Source organism: Oncorhynchus clarkii, unplaced genomic scaffold (genome assembly GCF_045791955.1).
Source record: "Oncorhynchus clarkii lewisi isolate Uvic-CL-2024 unplaced genomic scaffold, UVic_Ocla_1.0 unplaced_contig_9001_pilon_pilon, whole genome shotgun sequence".
NCBI classification, from domain to species: Eukaryota; Metazoa; Chordata; class Actinopteri; order Salmoniformes; family Salmonidae; genus Oncorhynchus; species Oncorhynchus clarkii.
In genome coordinates, this window is record NW_027258154.1 from 52,501 (window position 1) to 75,435 (window position 22,935).

At 43.8% G+C, this 22,935-nt stretch overlaps 1 protein-coding gene across 1 annotated transcript in view; it reads right to left on the reverse strand.

Annotated features, from left to right (window-relative positions):
- LOC139395870 (hyaluronan synthase 2-like) overlaps nucleotides 1-20,418 on the reverse strand; it is a 30,043-nt gene extending 9,625 nt beyond the window's left edge. The window contains exons 1-2 of the mRNA XM_071143181.1: nucleotides 19,860-20,418; nucleotides 6,306-6,932 (exon numbers count right to left, since the gene is read on the reverse strand). Of these exons, the coding sequence (XP_070999282.1) occupies nucleotides 6,306-6,932; nucleotides 19,860-19,913 (681 nt within the window). The 5' untranslated portion in view covers nucleotides 19,914-20,418. The remainder of the gene's footprint in view (nucleotides 1-6,305; nucleotides 6,933-19,859) is intronic.
- Nucleotides 20,419-22,935: the final 2,517 nt, after the last annotated feature.

Here is a 22,935-nt window from a genome sequence, read left to right on the forward strand (position 1 = left end):
TGCAACGTGGATGTTTCCCCGGAAAGATCGTTCCAAAACAAGTTAGTGTCAAGTGGGAAGGTCCGTCAGTTGGTCAACAAACAACCGTGTGAGTAAAGTCATATCTGCAGCGATCTCTTCACAGATTAGAAAGGTTTCTTCAGTCACTCCTTAATTGGGAATGATTTCATTGGGTAAGTGAAGTCGTTGGGGCCGCTGTTTGGGACGTCATCCTGTACTGGAAGTGATACAGTAAGGTTGTGTTCTGACTGAGAGAGGGTTGTGGTTGGTTGTGTTCTGACTGTGAGAGGGTTGTGATTGGTTGTGTTCTGACTGTGAGAGGGTTGTGATTGGTTGTGTTCTGACTGAGAGAGGGTTGTGATTGGTTGTGTTCTGACTGAGAGAGGGTTGTGATTGGTTGTGTTCTGACTGAGAGAGGGTTGTGATTGGTTGTGTTCTGACTGAGAGGGTTGTGATTGGTTGTGTTCTGACTGTGAGAGGGTTGTGATTGGTTGTGTTCTGACTGAGAGAGGGTTGTGATTGGTTGTGTTCTGACTGAGAGAGGGTTGTGATTGGTTGTGTTCTGACTGAGAGGGTTGTGATTGGTTGTGTTCTGACTGAGAGGGTTGTGATTGGTTGTGTACTGACTGAGAGAGGGTTGTGATTGGTTGTGTTCTGACTGAGAGAGGGTTGTGATTGGTTGTGTTCTGACTGAGAGAGGGTTGTTATTGGTTGTGTTCAGACTGAGAGAGGGTTGTGATTGGTTGTGTTCTGACTGAGAGAGGGTTGTGATTGGTTGTGTTCTGACTGAGAGGGTTGTGTTATGATTGGTTGTGTTCTGACTGAGAGAGGGTTGTGTTGTGATTGGTTGTGTTCTGACTGAGAGAGGTTTGTGTTCTGATTGGTTGTGTTCTGATTTAGAGAGGGTTGTGTTGTGATTGGTTGTGTTCTGACTGGGAGAGGGTTGTGATTGGTTGTGTTCTGACAGAGAGGGTTGTGTTATGATTGGTTGTGTTCTGACTGAGAGAGGGTTGTGTTGTGATTGGTTGTGTTCTGACTGAGAGAGGTTTGTGTTCTGATTGGTTGTGTTCTGATTTAGAGAGGGTTGTGTTGTGATTGGTTGTGTTCTGACTGGGAGAGGGTTGTGATTGGTTGTGTTCTGACAGAGAGGGTTGTGTTATGATTGGTTGTGTTCTGACTGAGAGAGGGTTGTGTTGTGATTGGTTGTGTTCTGACTGAGAGAGGTTTGTGTTCTGATTGGTTGTGTTCTGATTTAGAGAGGGTTGTGTTGTGATTGGTTGTGTTCTGACTGGGAGAGGGTTGTGATTGGTTGTGTTCTGACAGAGAGGGTTGTGTTATGATTGGTTGTGTTCTGACTGAGAGAGGGTTGTGTTGTGATTGGTTGTGTTCTGACTGAGAGAGGGTTGTGTTGTGATCGGTTGTTTTCTGATTGAGAGAGGGTTGTGATTGGTTGTGTTCTGATTGAGAGAGGGTTGTGTTGTGATTGGTTGTTTTCTGATTGAGAGAGGGTTCCGTTGTGATTGGTTGTTTTCTGATTGAGAGAGGGTTCCGTTGTGATTGGTTGTTTTCTGATTGAGAGAGGTTTGTGATTGATTGTGTTCTGATTGAGAGAGGGTTCCGTTGTGATTGGTTGTTTTCTGATTGAGAGAGGTTTGTGATTGGTTGTGTTCTGATGGTGACAGAGATTTTGTAGTATAGCTGTATAGCTTCAAAATGGTCATATATATGGAGAAAGATCAGCTGTTTGAATTGTTTGAAGAGGAATACATTTAGATTGTGTAGCGCTGTAATAATTAAATTTCTATCTTTCTGCTGTAAGAGCAATATATTAAAACACAAATGGCATGAAAAGAGAGTAACTAAAGAGAATGATATGGCCAGAAGATAATCAAACCACCTCAGGAAAAGACTTCTGTACCCCTAACCAGTCTATTGGTTTTGATACACAGAACACCAACACACACTCCCCCTTTCCCGGTGAGAACAGATACCCATGCGTAGGTAGGCATAGCCTGTTGGCACGTCTGCTAATGTGCACAACATTCCTCATGTTATTTTCATCATCAGCAGAGTGTTTGATTAGGCAAAGCTGCATCACTGCCATAGAAATGGAATTCCGTTTCTTTGATCACTGCCCCTTGGCAACCAGTCCCATAGCAACGTTAGCACCAAACCTGTTCTGACGGGTCCATAAATGGCATTAATATTCACAGATCACCCGCATCAAATTACTGCAAAGACTACAGATGCTGAAAACGAAGGGGGAAAGTCCCATTTAATATTTATAGTTTGACTGTAAAAGAGGTAACAGATTGCAGCTGTAACGAGCCACAGCTTGGGGAGATGACATGAAAACCGCTAATAATCAGTTGTTCCTTCGATAAGTGGTTATCGGGAATAGCTTGTGTAAATGGTCTCCTCAGTAAAACATGTTCAATCTGGCGTCAGTCGGTTGATCTGTGCCACAAATACCACAGGGTTTTGACATCACAAAAGGCGAAGGTCGGGGGGGGGGTCATGAAGTCAGCAGACGAACAATGGATTCACCGCGGTTCCATCTGGATTCATACTACACATAGGACATGTCCTCTGTCTGACAGAGTTGTAGGTCTTCTAATGTAGGACATGTCCTCTGTCTGACAGAGTTGTAGGTCTTCTCCTAATGTAGGACATGTCCTCTGTCTGACAGAGTTGTAGGTCTTCTTCTAACGTAGGACATGTCCTCTGTCTGACAGACAGCGTTGTAGTCCTTCTCCTAACGTAGGACATGTCCTCTGTCTGACAGACAGCGTTGTAGTCCTTCTCCTAACGTAGGACATGTCCTCTGTCTGACAGACAGCGTTGTAGTCCTTCTCCTAACGCCGTAGTACGCCTGTCACATGGAGCTAGTTCCTCGAACAAACGAGGGGTTGTCTGAGGACAGCTTGGGTGTCCTGGGGGGCTTTCCTCTCACAGTGTGGTGAATATTACCCATAATGCACCTGCCAACAGAGTAATGACACCGCAAAGCAATGCAGGGTAACACTCTTTACACTAACTTTCTCTTATGCCTGTGTAGTTAAGTGTTTACCCTATGCCAACATATCAATACATCCACACACAGTTATGGTGAGAATATAAGGTTTAGTTATTTTGACCCTATGGGTCCTGGTCAAAAGTAATGCACTGTATAGGGAAAAAGGGGGTGGTATTTGGGACGCACTCGGCCATGTTAGTTTATTGTGATGATCATGCAGCAACCGGTAGCTAAAGAAAGGTCACGTCAAGTTCATCCACTGATGCAACATATCTTATCAGACATAACAGGACTGCTAAGAGGAATGCTTAAAGGGACAGTTCAACATCATAGCCATCCTCTCCCGCACCACTCCATCGTCAACATATCTTATCAGACAGGACTGCTAAGAGGAATGCTTAAAGGGACAGTTCAACGTCATAGCCATCCTCTCCCGCACCACTCCAACGTCAACATATCTTATCAGACAGGACTGCTAAGAGGAATGCTTAAAGGGACAGTTCAACGTCATAGCCCTCCTGTCCCACACCACTCCATCGTCAACATATCTTATCAGACATAACAGGACTGCTAAGAGGAATGCTTAAAGGGACAGTTCAACATCATAGCCATCCTCTCCCGCACCACTCCATCGTCAACATGTCTTATCAGACATAACAGGACTGCTAAGAGGAATGCTTAAAGGGACAGTTCAACGTCATAGCCATCCTCTCCCGCACCACTCCATCGTCAACATATCTTATCAGACAGGACTACTAAGAGGAATGCTTAACGGGACAATTCAACATCATAGCCATCCTCTCCCACACCACTCCATCGTCAACATATCTTATCAGACATAACAGGACTGCTAAGAGGAATGCTTAAAGGGACAATTCAACGTTATAGCCATCCTCTCCCGCACCACTCCATCGTCAACATGTCTTATCAGACATAACAGGACTGCTAAGAGGAATGCTTAACGGGACAATTCAACGTTATAGCCATCCTCTCCCGCACCACTCCATCGTCAACATATCTTATCAGACAGGACTGCTAAGAGGAATGCTTAACGGGACAATTCAACATCATAGCCATCCTCTCCAGCACCACTCCATCGTCAACATGTCTTATCAGACATAACAGGACTGCTAAGAGGAATGCTTAAAGGGACAGTTCAACATCATAGCCATCCTCTCCCGCACCACTCCATCGTCAACATATCTTATCAGACATAACAGGACTGCTAAGAGGAATGCTTAACGGGACAATTCAACGTTATAGCCATCCTCTCCCGCACCACTCCATCGTCAACATGTCTTATCAGACATAACAGGACTGCTAAGAGGAATGCTTAAAGGGACAATTCAACGTCATAGCCATCCTCTCCCGCACCACTCCATCATCAACATATTTGAAAATGGCACGTTTCTATGTTTAGTAGCACTTGTTGGCTGAAGCTAGTCGTACCAAACGAGTGTGCTAGCATACTCTCTTAAAAACACCTTCACTTTAAAAATGATAAAAGAGCGGCAATAGTACTGTTTGTCCATTTTGAGATGCCGTAGCCAGTATACACTTCCTCAAAATAGTCCGAATTAATCTAAGATAACTCAAGAAATCAGTTTTTTGCCGAAGTGATCTTAGTGATCTTACATCTAACTAAGATGTTTGGTGCTGTGTTTTTCAATGAAAAAATGTGCATGAAAACAAGTCGTCTTATGTTGAATGACAACAAAGACTTTATTGAAGAATCCCTACCGTTGACCAATCACCGACAAAGGGGTGGAAACGTCAGACACCGAACTTAGGCTTGCCTCCAGAAAAAAACTGTGTGTGCACGAACAGCTGAAAAAACCCTGACCGAAGTCCAAAACGAACCAAAATGTCACTAAATGTTGTTATAATACAGTATATGCACGAACTCTACCGAACTGTTTTGGCACCCTATTCCCTATATACTGCACTACTTTTGACCAGGGCCCTTAGGGTAGTGATCAAAAGTAGTGCACTATGTTTGGGAATAGGGTGCCATTTGGGACGTAACCTAAGTCAAGTCAAGTAAGTCATCTGTGTGTTGCCAAGCCAAGGCTTTAACCATCACGATCAGGTACGTTAGACAGACAACCCCACAGTGAGAATAACCACACAGGTCTGGTAGCTAATAGCTAGCTAAAACAGATCTGTGACAAGGACAACACAGTTAGCCCTCCATAAGCTTTGGATCAGAGGTTAGAATTATAACTGAAACCAGGAGTTTACGGTGGAAAGACAGCAGTGTACTAATCTGCGTCCCAAATGGAGCCCTAGTGGCCCTGGACAAAAGTAGTGCACTGAATAGGTGCACTCCAGTATTATCCAGAGCAGCTTGGAGGACCTACACTCCAGTATTACCCAGAACAGTTTGGAGGACCTACACTCCAGTATTATACAGAACAGTTTGGAGGACCTACACTCCAGTATTATCCAGAACAGTTTGGAGGATCTACACTCCAGTATTATCCAGAGCAGTTTGATCAGACCTACACTCCAGTATTATCCAGTGCAGTTTGGAGGACCTACACTCCAGTATTATCCAGAGCAGTTTGGAGGACCTACACTCCAGTATTATCCAGAACAGCTTGGAGGACCTACACTCCAGTATTATCCAGTGCAGTTTGGAGGACCTACACTCCAGTATTATCCAGAGCAGTTTGGAGGACCTACACTCCAGTATTATCCAGAACAGCTTGGAGGACCTACACTCCAGTATTATCCAGAGCAGTTTGGAGGACCTACACTCCAGTATTATCCAGAGCAGTTTGGAGGACCTACACTCCAGTATTATCCAGAGCAGTTTGGAGGACCTACACTCCAGTATTACCCAGAACAGCTTGGAGAACCTACACTCCAGTATTGCTGTATAACTATTCACGATGTACTATATACAGCACAGTTGGTGCTGTTTACTTAGTAAATGTTAATGAAGGAACTTAATACACGCCTTGGGATAGTAGCTAATGCGGATACTGTCACTTTTAAAGTTCCTCACTGAGAATACTGTGTGTTTTGACGCGATGCTATGCAACATGATCTGACTCCAACCTATTAGCCTACAGGTCTCTCCACTTTGTCTGAGTTGGACTGAGTGCAGAAACATATGTAAATGGGTTTCACGCTGAGCTCTAGCACTCTGTGAACAGCATTAGCCTTACAGCCGTAGGGCTACAGTACATACACAAGGCCTCCGCACCATCCTTTTAAAGAAGGAGAGCACAAAAGGGTCTTTGTGTACCCCCACCCTCCAACCCCTCCTCCCCCCAGGACTTACCTGAACATAGTCCACACTCCTCCCCAGGGCTTTGAAGGCTGTGTACATTACTTCCCTCTTGCCTCCCCACTTCTGCATGATGCAGACACATTTATTATTGAGCACAAGGCGCGAGATGGCCTGCAGGCTCTCAGCGTACATCTCGTCCGTCTCCTCAGATCCCCGGTGGTGGTAGTTATTTTTCCAGACGTACGTGGTGGCTTTATCCCACCCCATGATCTCCCGGAAGATCTCCATCATGTAGTTGTCGTCCTCGTTATTCCCGTCGATCACCATGATGACCTTGATGCCCGGGTAGGTCAACCTCTTGACCGATACCAAACACTTCCTCAGGTAGGCCGGGTCCTCCTGATAGGCTGCAATGCACAGGGCCAGTGATTTGGTGAGTTTGATGGGCGTCTCCATGGATCTCCTCATGTTCCGGTGTTCTAGGACAGCAAACAGGCTCTGGATGATAAGGTGGATGACCAGGATGGCCCCGTACAGCCCGAAGGACAAGTGGTTTCGTGCCGTGGTGAAAAACTGGTAGCCCATTATGTAGGCGGTAGAGATCCCCACGAGGAGCGAGACTCCAAACATTGTCGTCCCGAAAATTCTTAGGTAGGTGAGAGCTTTGTCACATTTCATCTGGAAAAGCAAACAAGAACAGAATCACTGTCAATGTCAAATGAGATGACAGTAGAGACATACAGTGGGATCAATAATGAGATGACAGTAGTGACACTGGGAGGACATTGATATGGTAATTACTAAATGAACACAGCTTCAGATATTAATTGGTCAACTTGTTAGAGATATACAGAAGACATAATGATGATAGTGATGATATATGTTCCTAATAATCACCATAATGATGATAATGATGATAAATGTACCTAATAATCATCATTACGATGCGTCACTGTAAAAGCTCTTCCCTAACTCTACACTGTCACCATAGCAACAGACTCCATGTTTCACAACAACAACAAAAAACGGGTTCAGATAGACTGTAAACAGACTCCTCCCATCTCTCTCTCCCTACATCCCCCTTCCCAAAATCCCCCTCTAAATGTCAGATGGTTCTCTATGGCCGATTGTTCCCAGTCTCTTTATTAATGCTGCATCCCATCTGCTGGGCAGACGTAAGAGTCGAGCGAGAGAGCGAGCACCACCCTCTGACATCATCTGTTTATATCTCCGTGGGAAGACAAGAGCAGGGAAATGTAAAACGCTGCCTCTCCACTAAAGACCCTTCTGTCACATTGAACAATATGGTGGTACATTTTATCAGTTGAGGCAGTAGGAGGGTGACACCTTTTGTTTAAGGCTTAGACATGTGATAGTTTAAGTGACACTTCAAGGTGTCTAATGCTGTTGAAAAGCAATGAAACACTAATCACGACTTGTTTTATTTGAACGCCAGTTTTTAAAGTCTCCACTAAAGACCCTTCTGTCACAGTGAAGCAGGTAGTAGTGCATCTTGTTACTTTGTTTTAATTAAAGATCTTGGATCTATCATAAGTGACACTTTGATGTGTCCAATGCTGCCTGCATGGGTCTGTCCAGTAACACTAAAGACCCATCTGTCACAACGGAGAACAAAGTGGTACTTCTTGGTCAAGTAAAGGCTGAGGTCTTCTGGGTAGACTAGGGCGTCTTGGTAGGTTATTAAAGGCTGAGATCGTCTTGGTAGACTATATTAAAGGCTGAGGTCGTCTTGGTAGACTACATTAAAGGCTGAGGTCGTCTTGGTAGACTACATTAAAGGCTGAGGTCTTCTGGGTAGACTACATTAAAGGCTGAGATCGTCTTGGTAGACTATATTAAAGGCTGAGGTCGTCTTGGTAGACTACATTAAAGGCTGAGATCGTCTTGGTAGACTACATTAAAGGCTGAGATCGTCTTGGTAGACTACATTAAAGGCTGAGATCGTCTTGGTAGACTACATTAAAGGCTGAGATCGTCTTGGTAGACTACATTAAAGGCTGAGATCGTCTTGGTAGACTACATTAAAGGCTGAGATCGTCTTGGTAGGTTACATTAAAGGCTGAGGTCGTCTTGGTAGACTACATTAAAGGCTGAGGTCGTCTTGGTAGACTACATTAAAGGCTGAGGTCGTCTTGGTAGACTACATTAAAGGCTGAGGTCGTCTTGGTAGACTACATTAAAGGCTGAGGTCGTCTTGGTAGGTTACATTAAAGGCTGAGATCGTCTTGGTAGGTTACATTAAAGGCTGAGATCGTCTTGGTAGACTACATTAAAGGCTGAGATCGTCTTGGTAGACTACATTAAAGGCTGAGATCGTCTTGGTAGACTACATTAAAGGCTGAGATCGTCTTGGTAGACTACATTAAAGGCTGAGATCGTCTTGGTAGGTTACATTAAAGGCTGAGATCGTCTTGGTAGGTTACATTAAAGGCTGAGATCGTCTTGGTAGACTACATTAAAGGCTGAGATCGTCTTGGTAGACTATATTAAAGGCTGAGATCGTCTTGGTAGGTTACATTAAAGGCTGAGATCGTCTTGGTAGACTACATTAAAGGCTGAGTGCGTCTTGGTAGGTTACATTAAAGGCTGAGATCGTCTTGGTAGGTTACATTAAAGGCTGAGATCGTCTTGGTAGACTACATTAAAGGCTGAGATCGTCTTGGTAGGTTACATTAAAGGCTGAGATCGTCTTGGTAGGTTACATTAAAGGCTGAGATCGTCTTGGTAGGTTACATTAAAGGCTGAGGTCGTCTTGGTAGACTACATTAAAGGCTGAGATCGTCTGGGTAGACTATATTAAAGGCTGAGATCGTCTTGGTAGGTTACATTAAAGGCTGAGGGCGTCTTGGTAGGTTACATTAAAGGCTGAGATCGTCTTGGTAGACTACATTAAAGGCTGAGATCGTCTTGGTAGACTACATTAAAGGCTGAGATCGTCTTGGTAGACTATATTAAAGGCTGAGTGCGTCTTGGTAGGTTACATTAAAGGCTGAGGTCGTCTTGGTAGACTATATTAAAGGCTGAGTGCGTCTTGGTAGGTTACATTAAAGGCTGAGGGCATCTTGGTAGACTACATTAAAGGCTGAGTGCGTCTTGGTAGGTTACATTAAAGGCTGAGGGCATCTTGGTAGACTACATTAAAGGCTGAGGGCATCTTGGTAGACTACATTAAAGGCTGAGGGCGTCTTGGTAGGTTACATTAAAGGCTGAGGGCATCTTGGTAGACTACATTAAAGGCTGAGGGCGTCTTGGTAGGTTACATTAAAGGCTGAGGTCGTCTTGGTAGGTTACATTAAAGGCTGAGTGCGTCTTGGTAGACTACATTAAAGGCTTATATGTAGTCTAAGTTGCAGTCCAAGTCTGTCTAAAAGCAAAGAACCCCTGCCATGTCTTGTTTGACTTGTGCTTGTAATTAGAGTTTTTAAATCAGCCGCCTCCTTGACTTGGATTAGGGACTGGAACGGGAACAGTGACATATAGAATGCTGCATGCATGGGTCTCTCTCCACGTGACCTAAAGCAGTAGGCGTAAAAGAAACGCCTGAACTAGATCCCCCTACATACTGGTCTGAAACTAGATCCACCTACATACTGGTCTGGAACTAGATCCACCTACATACTGGTCTGAAACTAGATCCTCTACATACTGGTCTGAAACTAGATCCCCCTACATACTGGTCTGAAACTAGATCCCCCTACATACTGGTCTGGAACTAGATTCCCTACATACTGGTCTGAAACTAGATCCTCTACATACTGGTCTGAAACTAGATCCTCTACATACTGGTCTGAAACTAGATCCCCCTACATACGGGTCTGAAACTAGATCCCCCTACATACTGGTTTGAAACTAGATCCCCTACATACTGGTCTGAAACTAAATCCTCTACATACTGGTCTGAAACTAAATCCTCTACATACTGGTCTGAAACTAGATCCCCCTACATACTGGTCTGGAACTAGATTCCCTACATACTGGTCTGAAACTAGATCCTCTACATACTGGTCTGAAACTAGATCCTCTACGTACTGGTCTGAAACTAGATCCTCTACATACTGGTCTGAAACTAGATCCCCCTACATACTGGTCTGAAACTAGATCCTCTACATACTGGTCTGAAACTAGATCCTCTACATACTGGTCTGAAACTAGATCCCCCTACATACTGGTCTGAAACTAGATCCTCTACATACTGGTCTGAAACTAGATCCCCCTACATACTGGTCTGAAACTAGATCCTCTGCATACTGGTCTGAAACTAAATCCCCTACATCCTGGTCTTGACAAGAAGGAAATAAATTGTCGGGGGAGGTTCTCTTCTGCACTGTTCAACCAATCCAGTAAATGTAGAGGATGAGTTAAGATGGAGTGTCTCCTTGTTAACATCCAAAAGTGGAAGACACGTGAAGTCACAGGCTCTCTTTCCATTTCCCCTGAAAACTGGAACATCCGGTTGTTGGGGACTCAGCAGAGGCTACTCTCCATGAAAAACCTCTCTATCTGTCACAGTGAAGAAGAAGCTGGTACATCGTGGTTAAAGTCTTGGATATGTGATTGCATAAGTGACACCTTGAAGTGTTTCGGTGCTGTTGTGAAGCAAAGAAACCCTGATACGCCTTGTGTCTAGACCGTAGTTTGGTTTCTTTTTGTTAAATCAGCCACCTCTTTGGCATCGAATAAGGCCTGGATCACTTGATACAGGATGAAAAGTGGATGTAATCAGTGTGTGAGGCGAGCTGAGTGCTGAACTGGCATGTTTCTGGACTTTTAAGCGTCATCACATTTACAAGACCTCTGACTCCATTCCCCTCCATATGGTCCATAAGTCCCCACCCCTTGGCCAACTGGTTAACCTAACGCATTGGTGTTACCGTCTGTAGTGTTAAACCAGTACAAAGAGTGTCCAAACCCTAAAATCTTTATTTTCAAGTCTCACTGTTGTAGGCTACACTTTGTGTGAACTGTGAACCTAAACCCCCTCATTCAGATGGTGCTAAAAAAGCCTAGATAACTAAACCCTGCGGGCCAGATGCAGAAGGATTAACCACTAATGTGTGTGTGAAGTGACGTTTTGCCTGCCCCCCCCTCCCTCCTCCTCCTCCCCTTAACCCCCTTGTACCTCCGGACCCTATGTAGATCTAAACCCTAGTTTGATGTTGGTAATGATGTGTTGTTGTTGATGGGGGCCGGGGGGGGGGGGGGGGTGCTCATTTTGGAAGTGGGCTGCTCATTTGACGGCTACTTGGAGCAGGCCTTTGCCGAGAAGCTGCTTAAGCACCAGTCCCTCGTGGCACGCTTGGACAGCCTCGGGTGGAGCCTCCAGATTGTGGGCCTGACGAAAACTAGGACAAAGAAATTGGCTAGGTACTGTTCTGTTTCAGCTGTCGTGGACTGTTTGGAGAAGGAGGTGCTTTCTGTACCCTTGAGTGCCATGTGTACAGGGACCTTTGAAATGTTTGAACTGAAATAAAATGTACTTGGTGGATGTAAATAAAGTATTTCAAATGTGTGTGTGTGCACGTGTGTGTGTGTGTGTGTGCACGTGTGTGTGCACGTGTGCGACATTGAGGGTGTCATCAACGTATTGAGATGATGTCACCTCACAGTTGCACAAGGCCCTGTGTGTGTTGTCCCTGGGCTGTTTGCCGGTGGGTTAGCTTGAACACTTGCAGACTGACAATACGTCCCAAATGGCACCCTGTATAGTGCACTACTTTTGACCAGAGCCATATGGGCCCTTGTTTAATATTAATGCACTATATAGGGAATAGTGCGCCATTTGCAACGCGGACTGACTGACGCACTGTGTTGGCTGGGTCTGGGGCTGGGGCTGGGTCTGGGCCTGGGTCTGGGCGGGACACTCCCTTTGCCTGAGATAACACCGCCAATGATCTCAATTGATAGTGAGTAAGGCTGAGTAAGTGATGGGGGATGTTGGAGAGTGAAGGCTGAGTTAGTGAAGGGGGATGTTGGAGAGTGAAGGCTGAGTTAGTGATGGAGGATGTTGGAGAGTGAAGGCTGAGTTAGTGATGGAGGATGTTGGAGTGTGAAGGCTGAGTTAGTGATGGAGGATGTTAGAGAGTGAAGGCTGAGTTAGTGATGGGGGATGTTGGAGAGTGAAGGCTGAGTTAGTGATGGAGGATGTTGGAGAGTGAAGGCTGAGTTAGTGAAGGTGGATGTTGGAGAGTGAAGGCTGAGTTAGTGATGGAGGATGTTGGAGAGTGAAGGCTGAGTTAGTGAAGGTGGATGTTGGAGAGTGAAGGCTGAGTTAGTGAGGATGTTGGAGAGTGAAGGCTGAGTTAGTGATGGAGGATGTTGGAGAGTGAAGGCTGAGTTAGTGATGGAGGATGTTGGAGAGTGAAGGTGAGTTGAAGCTGAGTTGGATGTTGGAGAGTGAAGGCTGAGTTAGTGATGGAGGATGTTGGAGAGTGAAGGCTGAGTTAGTGAAGGTGGATGTTGGAGAGTGAAGGCTGAGTTAGTGATGGAGGATGTTGGAGAGTGAAGGCTGAGTTAGTGAAGGTGGATGTTGGAGAGTGAAGGCTGAGTTAGTGAAGGTGGATGTTGGAGAGTGAAAGTAACCAATAAAAACCTTGTGGCTGCAGCCAACTGCAAATCTAACACGTCATGTTGTACCGTGCTATAACTACAGTTGAGGTAGCGTGAGAGAGAGTGTGTGTGTGTGTGTGTGTGTGTGTGTGTGTGTGTGTGTGTGTGTGTGTGTGTGTGTGTGTGTGTGCGTCAGCTACCATGTCGGCATGTAAAGACTTCATATTTACACCTGTTGTCTGACTACATGTCTGAGAATCCAACATGAAGACCATTAGTTTGATTCTGCTGGAGCTGGCCCTGTTCCAGGAGGGGTATAAAGGCTAGGCGGACACAGGGAGGGGTTCCTGTGCTGAGCTGGATAGACTCAACGGAGAGTTGAAAACCTAAACTCTAAGGCTTTTACAGTTTAGATGAAATACAACACTGCGGCCAGAGCAGAGCTGAGCATTAGCTGAAACTGGGCCAAGAGGACTTGAAGTCTGTTCTGTGCAACAACTGAAATATAATCGTGGCAATGACTGGAGTCAATGGACTTTACAGCTCTAGTCAAAAACACTTATTAATGTAGTGGTCTACCGCCGTGGAGGTGCAGTTCACACCTGGTCAGTGACACCAAATCCCCTGTATAGTGCACTACTTTTTTACCAGAGCCCTGTAGGCCACAGCTGTATGAAGTGCACTAGATTGGGAATAGGGTGCCATTTGGGACACAAGCATGCCCACACTTGATATAACTTTAATAACCCTTGTCTTGGTAACACTTGTCTTGCTAACAGTTGTCTTGGTAATAGTTGTCTTGGTAACACTTGTCTTTCTAACAGTTGACTTGGTAACAGTTATCTTGCAAACCATTGTCTTGCTAAGCATTGTCTTGCTAACACTTGTCTTCGTAACACTTGTCTTGCTAAAAGTTGTCTTGCTAACAATTGTCTTGCTAAAAGTTGTCTTGCTAACAGTTGTCTTGCTAAACGCTGTCTTGCTAACACGTGTCTTGCTAACACTTGTCTTGGTAACAGTTGTCTTGCTAATACTTGTCTTGCTAACAGCTGTCTTGCTAACACTTGTCTTGCTAACATCTGTCTTGCTAACACTTGTCTTGCTAACATCTGTCTTGCTAACACTTGTCTTGCTAACAGCTGTCTTGCTAACACTTGTCTTGCTAACAGCTGTCTTGTTAACACTTGTCTTGCTAACACTTGTCTTGCTAACAGCTGTCTTGCTAACACTTGTCTTGCTAACAGCTGTCTTGCTAATACTTGTCTTGCTAACACTTGTCTTGCTAACAGCTGTCTTGCTAACACTTGTCTTGCTAACACTTGTCTTGATAACAGGTGTCTTGGTAACAGTTGCCTTGCTAACAGTATGTGTAGAAGGAGGATGAAAGGATAGAAGAGGGTTGTTGAATGAAAAAACAAGACATTGAATTGACATTCTCAGGTGTATGGTGAGGTGGAACTTCATGTGTGGATTAATCAATCAATCAATCAATCAATCAATCAATCAAATGGTGTACCATCGCCATGAATACATGGCTTCAATGGCACTTACACCTTACAGCATGTGCAGAAAGGGGAAATATATCTGGATAGAAGGGAATTGTTGAAGGAAAAAATCAGTTGGTGTCCTGTATTTAATAAATGTTAAAGTGATGTCCTTGTGTTGCTGGATGGGATTTAGCATAGCACTTACAGACTGCATGCTGAAGTGGAACCTCATGTGTAGTCATGAAGACCAGTAAAGTTAGATCCCCATTCCATTATCTATAGTTTCATAACGCATTTGTGTTACATGCTAATACAGTAACGGTACTATATTACAGTACTGTAGTTCAAGACGACAGAGATTCCACTTCATGTCTGAGAGGCACAGCTGCAGTGAAATGAAGACGACCCTCAATACTGCCATTATAAATGTCAGGAAACACATGCCTCATGACGACTATTCTATAGCAGATTAAAAGACAGGAGCGCATGGAATGACCAGGGATCCTTGTACAAGATGTTAATTATATATACAGCACTGTACTATCTCAAAGCTTGCTTCTGTAGTTAGTAACTTGTAGTTCTTGCTTGCTTCTGTAGTTAGTAACTTGTAGTTCTTGCTTGCTTCTGAAGTTAGCTACTTGTAGTTCTTGCTTGCTTCTATAGTTAGCTACTTGTAGTTCTTGCTTGCTTCTGAAGTTAGCTACTTGTAGTTCTTGCTTGCTTCTATAGTTAGCTACTTGTAGTTCTTGCTTGCTTCTGAAGTTAGCTACTTGTAGTTCTTGCTTGCTTCTATAGTTAGCTACTTGTAGTTCTTGCTTGCTTCTATAGTTAGCTACTTGTAGTTCTTGCTAGGCTTACTTCTGTAGTTAGCTACTTGTAGTTCTATCTAGGCTTGCTACTGTAGTTAGTTCAGATCAAACCTTCTCTTGAACTGGACTTATAAGCAAACTCAATGAACAAAAGTCACTGAGGTTCTGAGGTTCGGAAACGTGATTAAGAGACAACTAGTAATGTGTCAAAAGGGTGTGTGTGTGTGTGTGGTTGTGTGAAGTGACGTCCCCCGTCCCCCCCTCCTCCCCTTAACCATCTTGTAGTTCCGGAACCCTATGTAGATGTACAGCCTTTCCCTGTGGCTGCAGTATTCTCCCTGGTGGGGGAATCATGTTGTCATTAAGTGTTCCATCATTAAATGGAACACCCTACTCCTATTCCTCTCCTGATTGGAATCAGCTGTAGTAGTTACCATACAGCACAGAGTCTTCCCTCATACAACTCCCTCTGTCTTTCTGGATGGGTTGAACCTCAGGAAGAGGAGGAGACTGTGTGTGATGTTGAACTTGGGCGGTGGTGGCGCCTTGCCATCCTTGGCTCCTGGATGCTTTCCTGATTCAGCTAGCTCTCTGACTCATCCATCACATCTCTCTGTCCCTCCCTCCTTCCTGTCTGGTCCGGTCAGTGATCCTCCACCACTACTACTTATTGTTGCTCCAGCTCTCTGACTTTCTCCTACTCACCTCCTCTTTATGCTTCCCTCCTTCCCTCGCTCCTAGCTTCCCTCGCTCCTAGCTTCCCTCCATCCCAGCTTCCCTCCATCCCAGCTTTCCTCCCTCCCAGCTTCCCTGCTTTCCTCCCTCCCAGCTTCCCTGCTTCCTTCCCTCCCTCCCTCCCATCTTCCTTCCTTCCCTGCTTCCCTCCCTTCCATCTTCCTTCCTTCCCTGCCTCCCAGCTTTCCTCCCTCCCAGCTTCCCTGCTTTCCTCCCTCCCAGCTTCCCTGCTTCCCTCCCTCCCATCTTCCTTCCTTCCCTGCCTCCCAGCTTTCCCGCTTCCCTGCCTACCTGCTTCCCAGCCTGCAGTGTTTAAGCATGGCTGGAAAGGCCCTGACTGGGAGCACTAATACGGAACAGGCGTGGAATGCTTCCTGTGTAAATACACTAACTAACTCATTAGTGGATAGTCCTACAGAACTCTTCCTCTGTAAATACACAAACCGCCTCATTGGTGGATAGTCCTACAGAACTCTTCCTCTGTAAATACACAAACCACCTCATTGGTGGATAGTCCTAAAGAGCTCTTCCTCTGTAAATACACAAACAACCTCATTGGTGGATAGTCCTAAAGAGCTCTTCCTCTGTAAATACACAAACAACCTCATTGGTGGATAGTCCTAAAGAGCTCTTCCTCTGTAAATACACAAACCACCTCATTGGTGGATAGTCCTACAGAACTCTTCCTCTGTAAATACACAAACCACCTCATTGGTGGATAGTCCTACAGAACTCTTCCTCTGTAAATACACAAACCACCTCATTGGTGGATAGTCCTACAGAACTCTTCCTCTATAAATACACAAACCACGTCATTGGTGGATAGTCCTACAGAACTCTTCCTCTGTAAATACACAAACCACCTCATTGGTGGATAGTCCTAAAGAGCTCTTCCTCTGTAAATACACAAACCACCTCATTGGTGGATAGTCCTAAAGAGCTCTTCCTCTGTAAATACACAAACCACCTCATTGGTAGATATAACCCTCAGAGATCTTGATTGCACACTGTATATAGTGTAGGTGGGATTAGATAGGAAGAGTACGCCTACTAGAAATGGGATAAATGGTAGTCTGAAATGCAGACATAAACAATGCATTAGTTTGTGTGTGTTGCCATCTCTCTGTGTAAGTTGTTGAGCAATGGCCCACACGTAGACACAGGCATGCTGAGTCATGACTTTCCTCATAGTAAGGAAGAGTAAGTAACCTTGTCCGAGCCAGAACGGACAAACGACTTTCCTCACAGGCAGCGGGCTTATTGTGACAAAGTTATTGTTAAACTATAAATGTGTACTGGTCCGGTAGATCAGGGATTCCCCAACTTGGTCATGGAGCCCCCCTTGGGTGCACTTTTAGTCTTTTCCCCCAACCACCCCAAGGGTTGATTATTTAAATTGGTTGGGGGGGGGGGGGGGGAGGTGACTGAGTTTGTGAAACCTTGCGGTAGATGACAGTAGTCTTAACTAGATGACTGGATGTTTCAGTTTTAAGACAGTATTGCCATTGTGACATTCTATGTGGTCATGTTCAACCATTTAATAGCAATGTCATAACTGTGGCTGAGAAAGTAGATAAACGCTGGTTATCTGACCTATGATGCCTGCCATCTGTCATAACAATGTTGACAATATAGTGACATATATTGAAAGGGAAGTCGGTTTATGTCGTGGCTGTGTTAAACCTAGAATTCTTAGTTGCTACATTCATTTTTGGACTTATTGATTCATTAATTTAAAAAACAGAGGCGGATGACTGCTTAGTTATTGTTTCAACTGAGGATTCCAGCTTTAAGCATCTCCATATATGTTGAGTTGAGGACTCCCACGTCTCAACAGGAGTCTTCATGCGGTTATAATGAATGACAGCATGTACCCTTGCAGTCATGTGGTTTTGTTTTCACACAGTTTAAACCATGTATTTGATCATTTACAGTCATATCCCACTGGACACACACTGGTTGATACAACATTGTTTCCACGTCATTTTAATTAAATTATGTTGAACCAACGTGGAATTAAATTACGTTGGACTAGCGTGGAATAGACGTTGAATTGACATCTGTGCCCAGTGGGATATTTTACTTTCAGAAATTAAAATAGTCTACTGTATACTGTAGGTGTACATCTTTGAATAAAAATATATCATCCCTACACAACACATGAGATATGATTATCTCCATAATGTATAGGCTTATCATAAATAAACTGCTATGGAATCAAGTCAACTCAAAACCACTAGCTAAATAAACTGCTGTGGAATCAAGTCAACTCAAAACCACGAGCTATATAAACTGCTGTGTAATCAAGTCAACTCAACACCACGAGCTAAATAAACTGCTGTGGAATCAAGTCAACTCAAAACCACTAGCTAAATAAACTGCTGTGGAATCAAGTCAACTCAAAACCACGAGCTAAATAAACTGCTGTGGAATCAAGTCAACTCAACACCACAAGCTAAATAAACTGCTGTGGAATCAAGTCAACTCAACACCACGAGCTATATAAACTGCTGTGGAATCAAGTCAACTCAAAACCACGAGCTAAATAAACTGCTGTGGAATCAAGTCAACTCAACACCACGAGCTATATAAACTGCTGTGGAATCAAGTCAACTCAAAACCACTAGCTAAATAAACTGCTATGGAATCAAGTCAACTCAACACCACAAGCTAAATAAACTGCTGTGGAATCAAGTCAACTCAAAACCACTAGCTAAATAAACTGCTGTGGAATCAAGTCAACTCAAAACCACAAGTCAACTCAACACCACGACTAAATAAAGCTAAATAAACTGCTGTGGAATCAAGTCAACTCAACACCACGAGCTAAATAAACTGCAACTGCTATGGAATCAACACCACAAGCTAAATAAACTGCTGTGGAATCAAGTCAACTCAAAACTACGAGCTATATAAACTGCTGTGGAATCAAGTCAACTCAACACCACGAGCTAAATAAACTGCTGTGGAATCAAGTCAACTCAAAACCACGAGCTAAATAAACTGCTGTGGAATCAAGTCAACTCAACACCACGAGCTATATAAACTGCTATGGAATGAATGGTGGGCTGCTATTTATGTGTTTCGGACACCGCGCGCATTCACGCTGAGGGTCTATAAAACGCCTGAGCGGGAAAGGGAGGAAGTTCGAAGATTGTTGTGTCCTTGAATAAGGAGGGAACTTCACCCTAATTGGCTCCAGTACTACTGTGGCTGAGCGTGTAAAACACAATATTTCACTGTGTATATGACAATAAATACAAAATAAATAAAATACTGTATCCATGGAAAAACCGACATTTCGAACCGACTGAGCGTGCTCTGGAAGGAAACCCAATAGCTGCCTTGTCATTGGCTCAAGCACCCCTGCGATTCGAATGACGTATGAGGCTGTGACGTCGACATATGTTTTATTCTAACGGTGCAATAAATGATTTGGACAGTGATTATGTCCATCCTCGATGGAGTACCGTGTGAATCCAGTTTACGTTATGGTGTACATTTGTTTTATCCCCGTAGGCAGCAGGGAATAATAAAGAACTGCGTTGTTTCGACTTTATAGTTCCACTATTTCATTTATCCACCGCATATTGGCTGAGATTAATGCAATACTAATGTCTATAAAAATTAAACAAAAATCGTAACCAAACCACACATCAACATGTCTACAGGACTGTTCTGTATGGGGTATATCCTACCATATCCCAAACATATGCCATAGTACTTTAATATAACAAACACTAAATACTTTCCACACCCTGACAGATACAGCATCACGATTCATTGATGTGGATTAAACCATGACTTGGCAACCACCGGACAATCATGACATGTCAATGAACTTCAGTTGCCAAGTTTCATCCAAAGCTCCATTCATTGAATTCAAATTATTCTAAATAAAAATGTCAAACAAAATAAAAATGTATGTTCTCATAATGAAATAAAAACAGCTAGTCGGTTGATAACAAAGTTGTCAAAGTGAATAATATTGCTGTGATGGGCATTACCTTGAAGTAGCTGTGTGTGGCTGTGCCGTTTCTTTCAATGGATGCAGTCAGCATAGGCTCGGTTAGCAGCGTTCAACTTGGAGAAAACTTCTCAGCAACGTATCTTCTTCTTGAGTCACCTTTGCAGAAACACTCATGAAGCTTCTTAAAATGTCTCTTCATAAAGAAAAAAGTTTGTGCAATTTTCCAAGTCTCCTTGCTGTGAACGGTTGAAAACATTCATTCAAGTATTGTATTTGTTCTTCGTCTTTTAACTTCTCTCTTTGCATACATTAATTATATCATGTATACATTTTAAATGTATACAAATCATCTTGTTAGTCAACTTTGGCATAAGTGTAATATATACAACGAATAAAAGAAATAAACAAAAAAAATAAAAAATGTGTCATTCAACAGTAGTCAATGTTGGTGAGAAGAGCTGTAGGTAATACAGGTTAAAGTCATGAACTGCCCAACCGCGCTACTTTTACTACTTCTTCAGCGTCTAATTCCTTCCAGACGTCCTGGGTTTATGCTTCCTGCACGTAGCTCCTTACATTTCAAAAGACTCTTAACCAGGGAGAGTTTTTGGACTTGTTTTAATAAGGGGGGAAGGTTTGGGGATGAGGAGGAGCAACATATTGAGGAGAGAAGAGAGAGAGAGAAAAAAAAGTTGATGCCCACAAGTAAGTACCCCATTCAAACTTCTAAGACGTGGACCCCGGGATGGAGACGTGCCTTGGGCGAATTAACCTCAATGTTCTTGGGGGAATACATGCAGAGAGGATTGCATTCGATTTTGAATATGCTTTCGAAATCTGCAAATAGTTTCTTTGCTACTTTGAATGAGGGTTTTCCATGACAAATGTCAGAGTATAGCCTACAGATAAAACACATAATCCTTTAGCAAAACAAAACAAAAAAACACTGCATTTAGTCGTTGTTATACTAGCTCGAAATAATCACTATTATTCTTGCAATATAACTTGTAATATTTTCCTGCTATCTTTTCTGTGCCCGTAAAGACCGTAATTATCCACCTGGTATTTGTCTGCCATCCATCAGTAGGAGCGCAGTACAAGCATTGGCCAGCAGGGAGCGCCATATAATTCTAAACCCAGTACTAGAGCCCTTGCCATGGAATAGTCTACTGCGGAGTCATGTAATAAGATCTAAATATATGACTCTGGTCTACTGTAGATGCACAGTCATTGGACAAGGCACATTCCTCTACCTTGTGATGGAATTTAAATAGGTGTAAAAATGACAATATCAGTTATTCTAAAAGCTAATCAAATGGCTAGCCACAGTATTTGCATTGCCCCCCCCCCCCCCCCCCCCCCCTTTACGCTGCTGCTATTCTCAGTTTATTATCTATGCATAGTCACCTTAACTCTACCTACATGTACATATTACCTCAATTACCTTGACTAACCGGAGCCCCCGCACATTGACTCCGTACCGGTATCCCCTGTATATAGCCTCGCTATTGTTATTTTACTGCTGCTCTATAATGATTTGTTACTTTTAATTCTTAATTTTTTAATTATCTATTTTTTTACCTAACATGTATTTTTCTTAAAACTGCAATGTTGGTTAAGGGCTTGTAAGTAAGCATTTCACTGTAAGGTCAACCAACACCTGTTGTATTCGGCGCATGTGACAAATACTATTTGATGTGATTCATTAGCTCATGTTTTCAACAGAGAAAAAGTGGTTTCCATCTGCCGTCCCAAGAGCTTTGTATGTTATCATTATTGAATGTGACAGAAATTCCTAATTAAAAGTCACTTGGCTGAAATTCCAAACATAATATATAAGATGAAAATAATATTGGTCGCTCACATTTCTTTTATTATAATCCCTGAGTTGAACACGAACAGTTGGATCGAATGACATGTCATTGAAATACCCCATACAGCTGTGTGTGTTTATTTGTTCTGTATAAAACATATTCCTGTCAAGCTCAAATGACTTTCTCTGCCAGGGAGGGACATTGTCATGGCCTGTTTGACAGAGGGCCAAATATGAGTACCCTTATTTCTCCTGTCTATGTTGCCCAGCCACTATATTGATTTAAACAAGGATACCCAATTACTTTTACCTTCCCCATGCACACGAATACACACACAAACACACACACAATCGTTCCCCATCAGTGCTGCAGTCAGAACGACCACCTTGGATGGAGAGAGACAGAGCGAGAGAGAGACAGAGAGACAGAGAGACACAGAGACCGAGAGAGACACAGAGACAGAGAGAGAGACACAGAGAGACAGAGAGACAGAGAGCCAGAGAAGGAGACAGAGAGAGACGAGAGAGAGACAGAGAGAGACAGAGAGACAGAGAGACAGAGAGCCAGAGAGGGAGACAGAGAGAGACAGAGAGAGAGACAGAGAGAGACAGAGAGAGAGACAGAGAGAGAGACAGAGACACAGAGAGAGACAGAGAGAGAGACAGACAGAGAGCCAGAGAGAGAGACAGAGAGAGAGACAGAGAGAGACAGAGAGCCAGAGAGAGAGACAGACAGAGAGAGAGAGAGACAGAGAGAGAGACAGAGAGAGAGAGAGAGCCAGAGAGAGAGAGAGAGAGAGAGAGAGAGCCAGAGAGAGAGACAGAAAGAGAGACAGAGACACAGAGACAGAGAGAGACAGAGAGAGAGACAGAGAGCCAGAGAGAGAGCCAGAGAGAGAGACAGAGAGAGACAGAGAGAGAGACAGACAGAGAGCCAGAGAGAGAGACAGAGAGAGAGACAGAGAAAGCCAGAGAGCCAGAGAGAGAGAGAGAGAGAGACAGAGAGAGAGCCAGAGAGAGAGACAGAGAGAGAGACAGAGAGAGAGACAGAGAGAGAGACAGAGAGAGACAGAGACACAGAGAAAGACAGAGAGAGAGACAGAGAGAGACAGAGAGAGAGACAGAGAGAGAGAGACAGAGACACAGAGAGAGACAGAGAGAGAGACAGACAGAGAGCCAGAGAGAGAGACAGAGAGAGAGACAGAGAGAGACAGAGAGCCAGAGAGAGAGAGAGAGAGAGAGGGAGACAGAGAGAGACAGAGAGAGAGACAGAGAGAGACAGAGAGAGAGACAGAGAGAG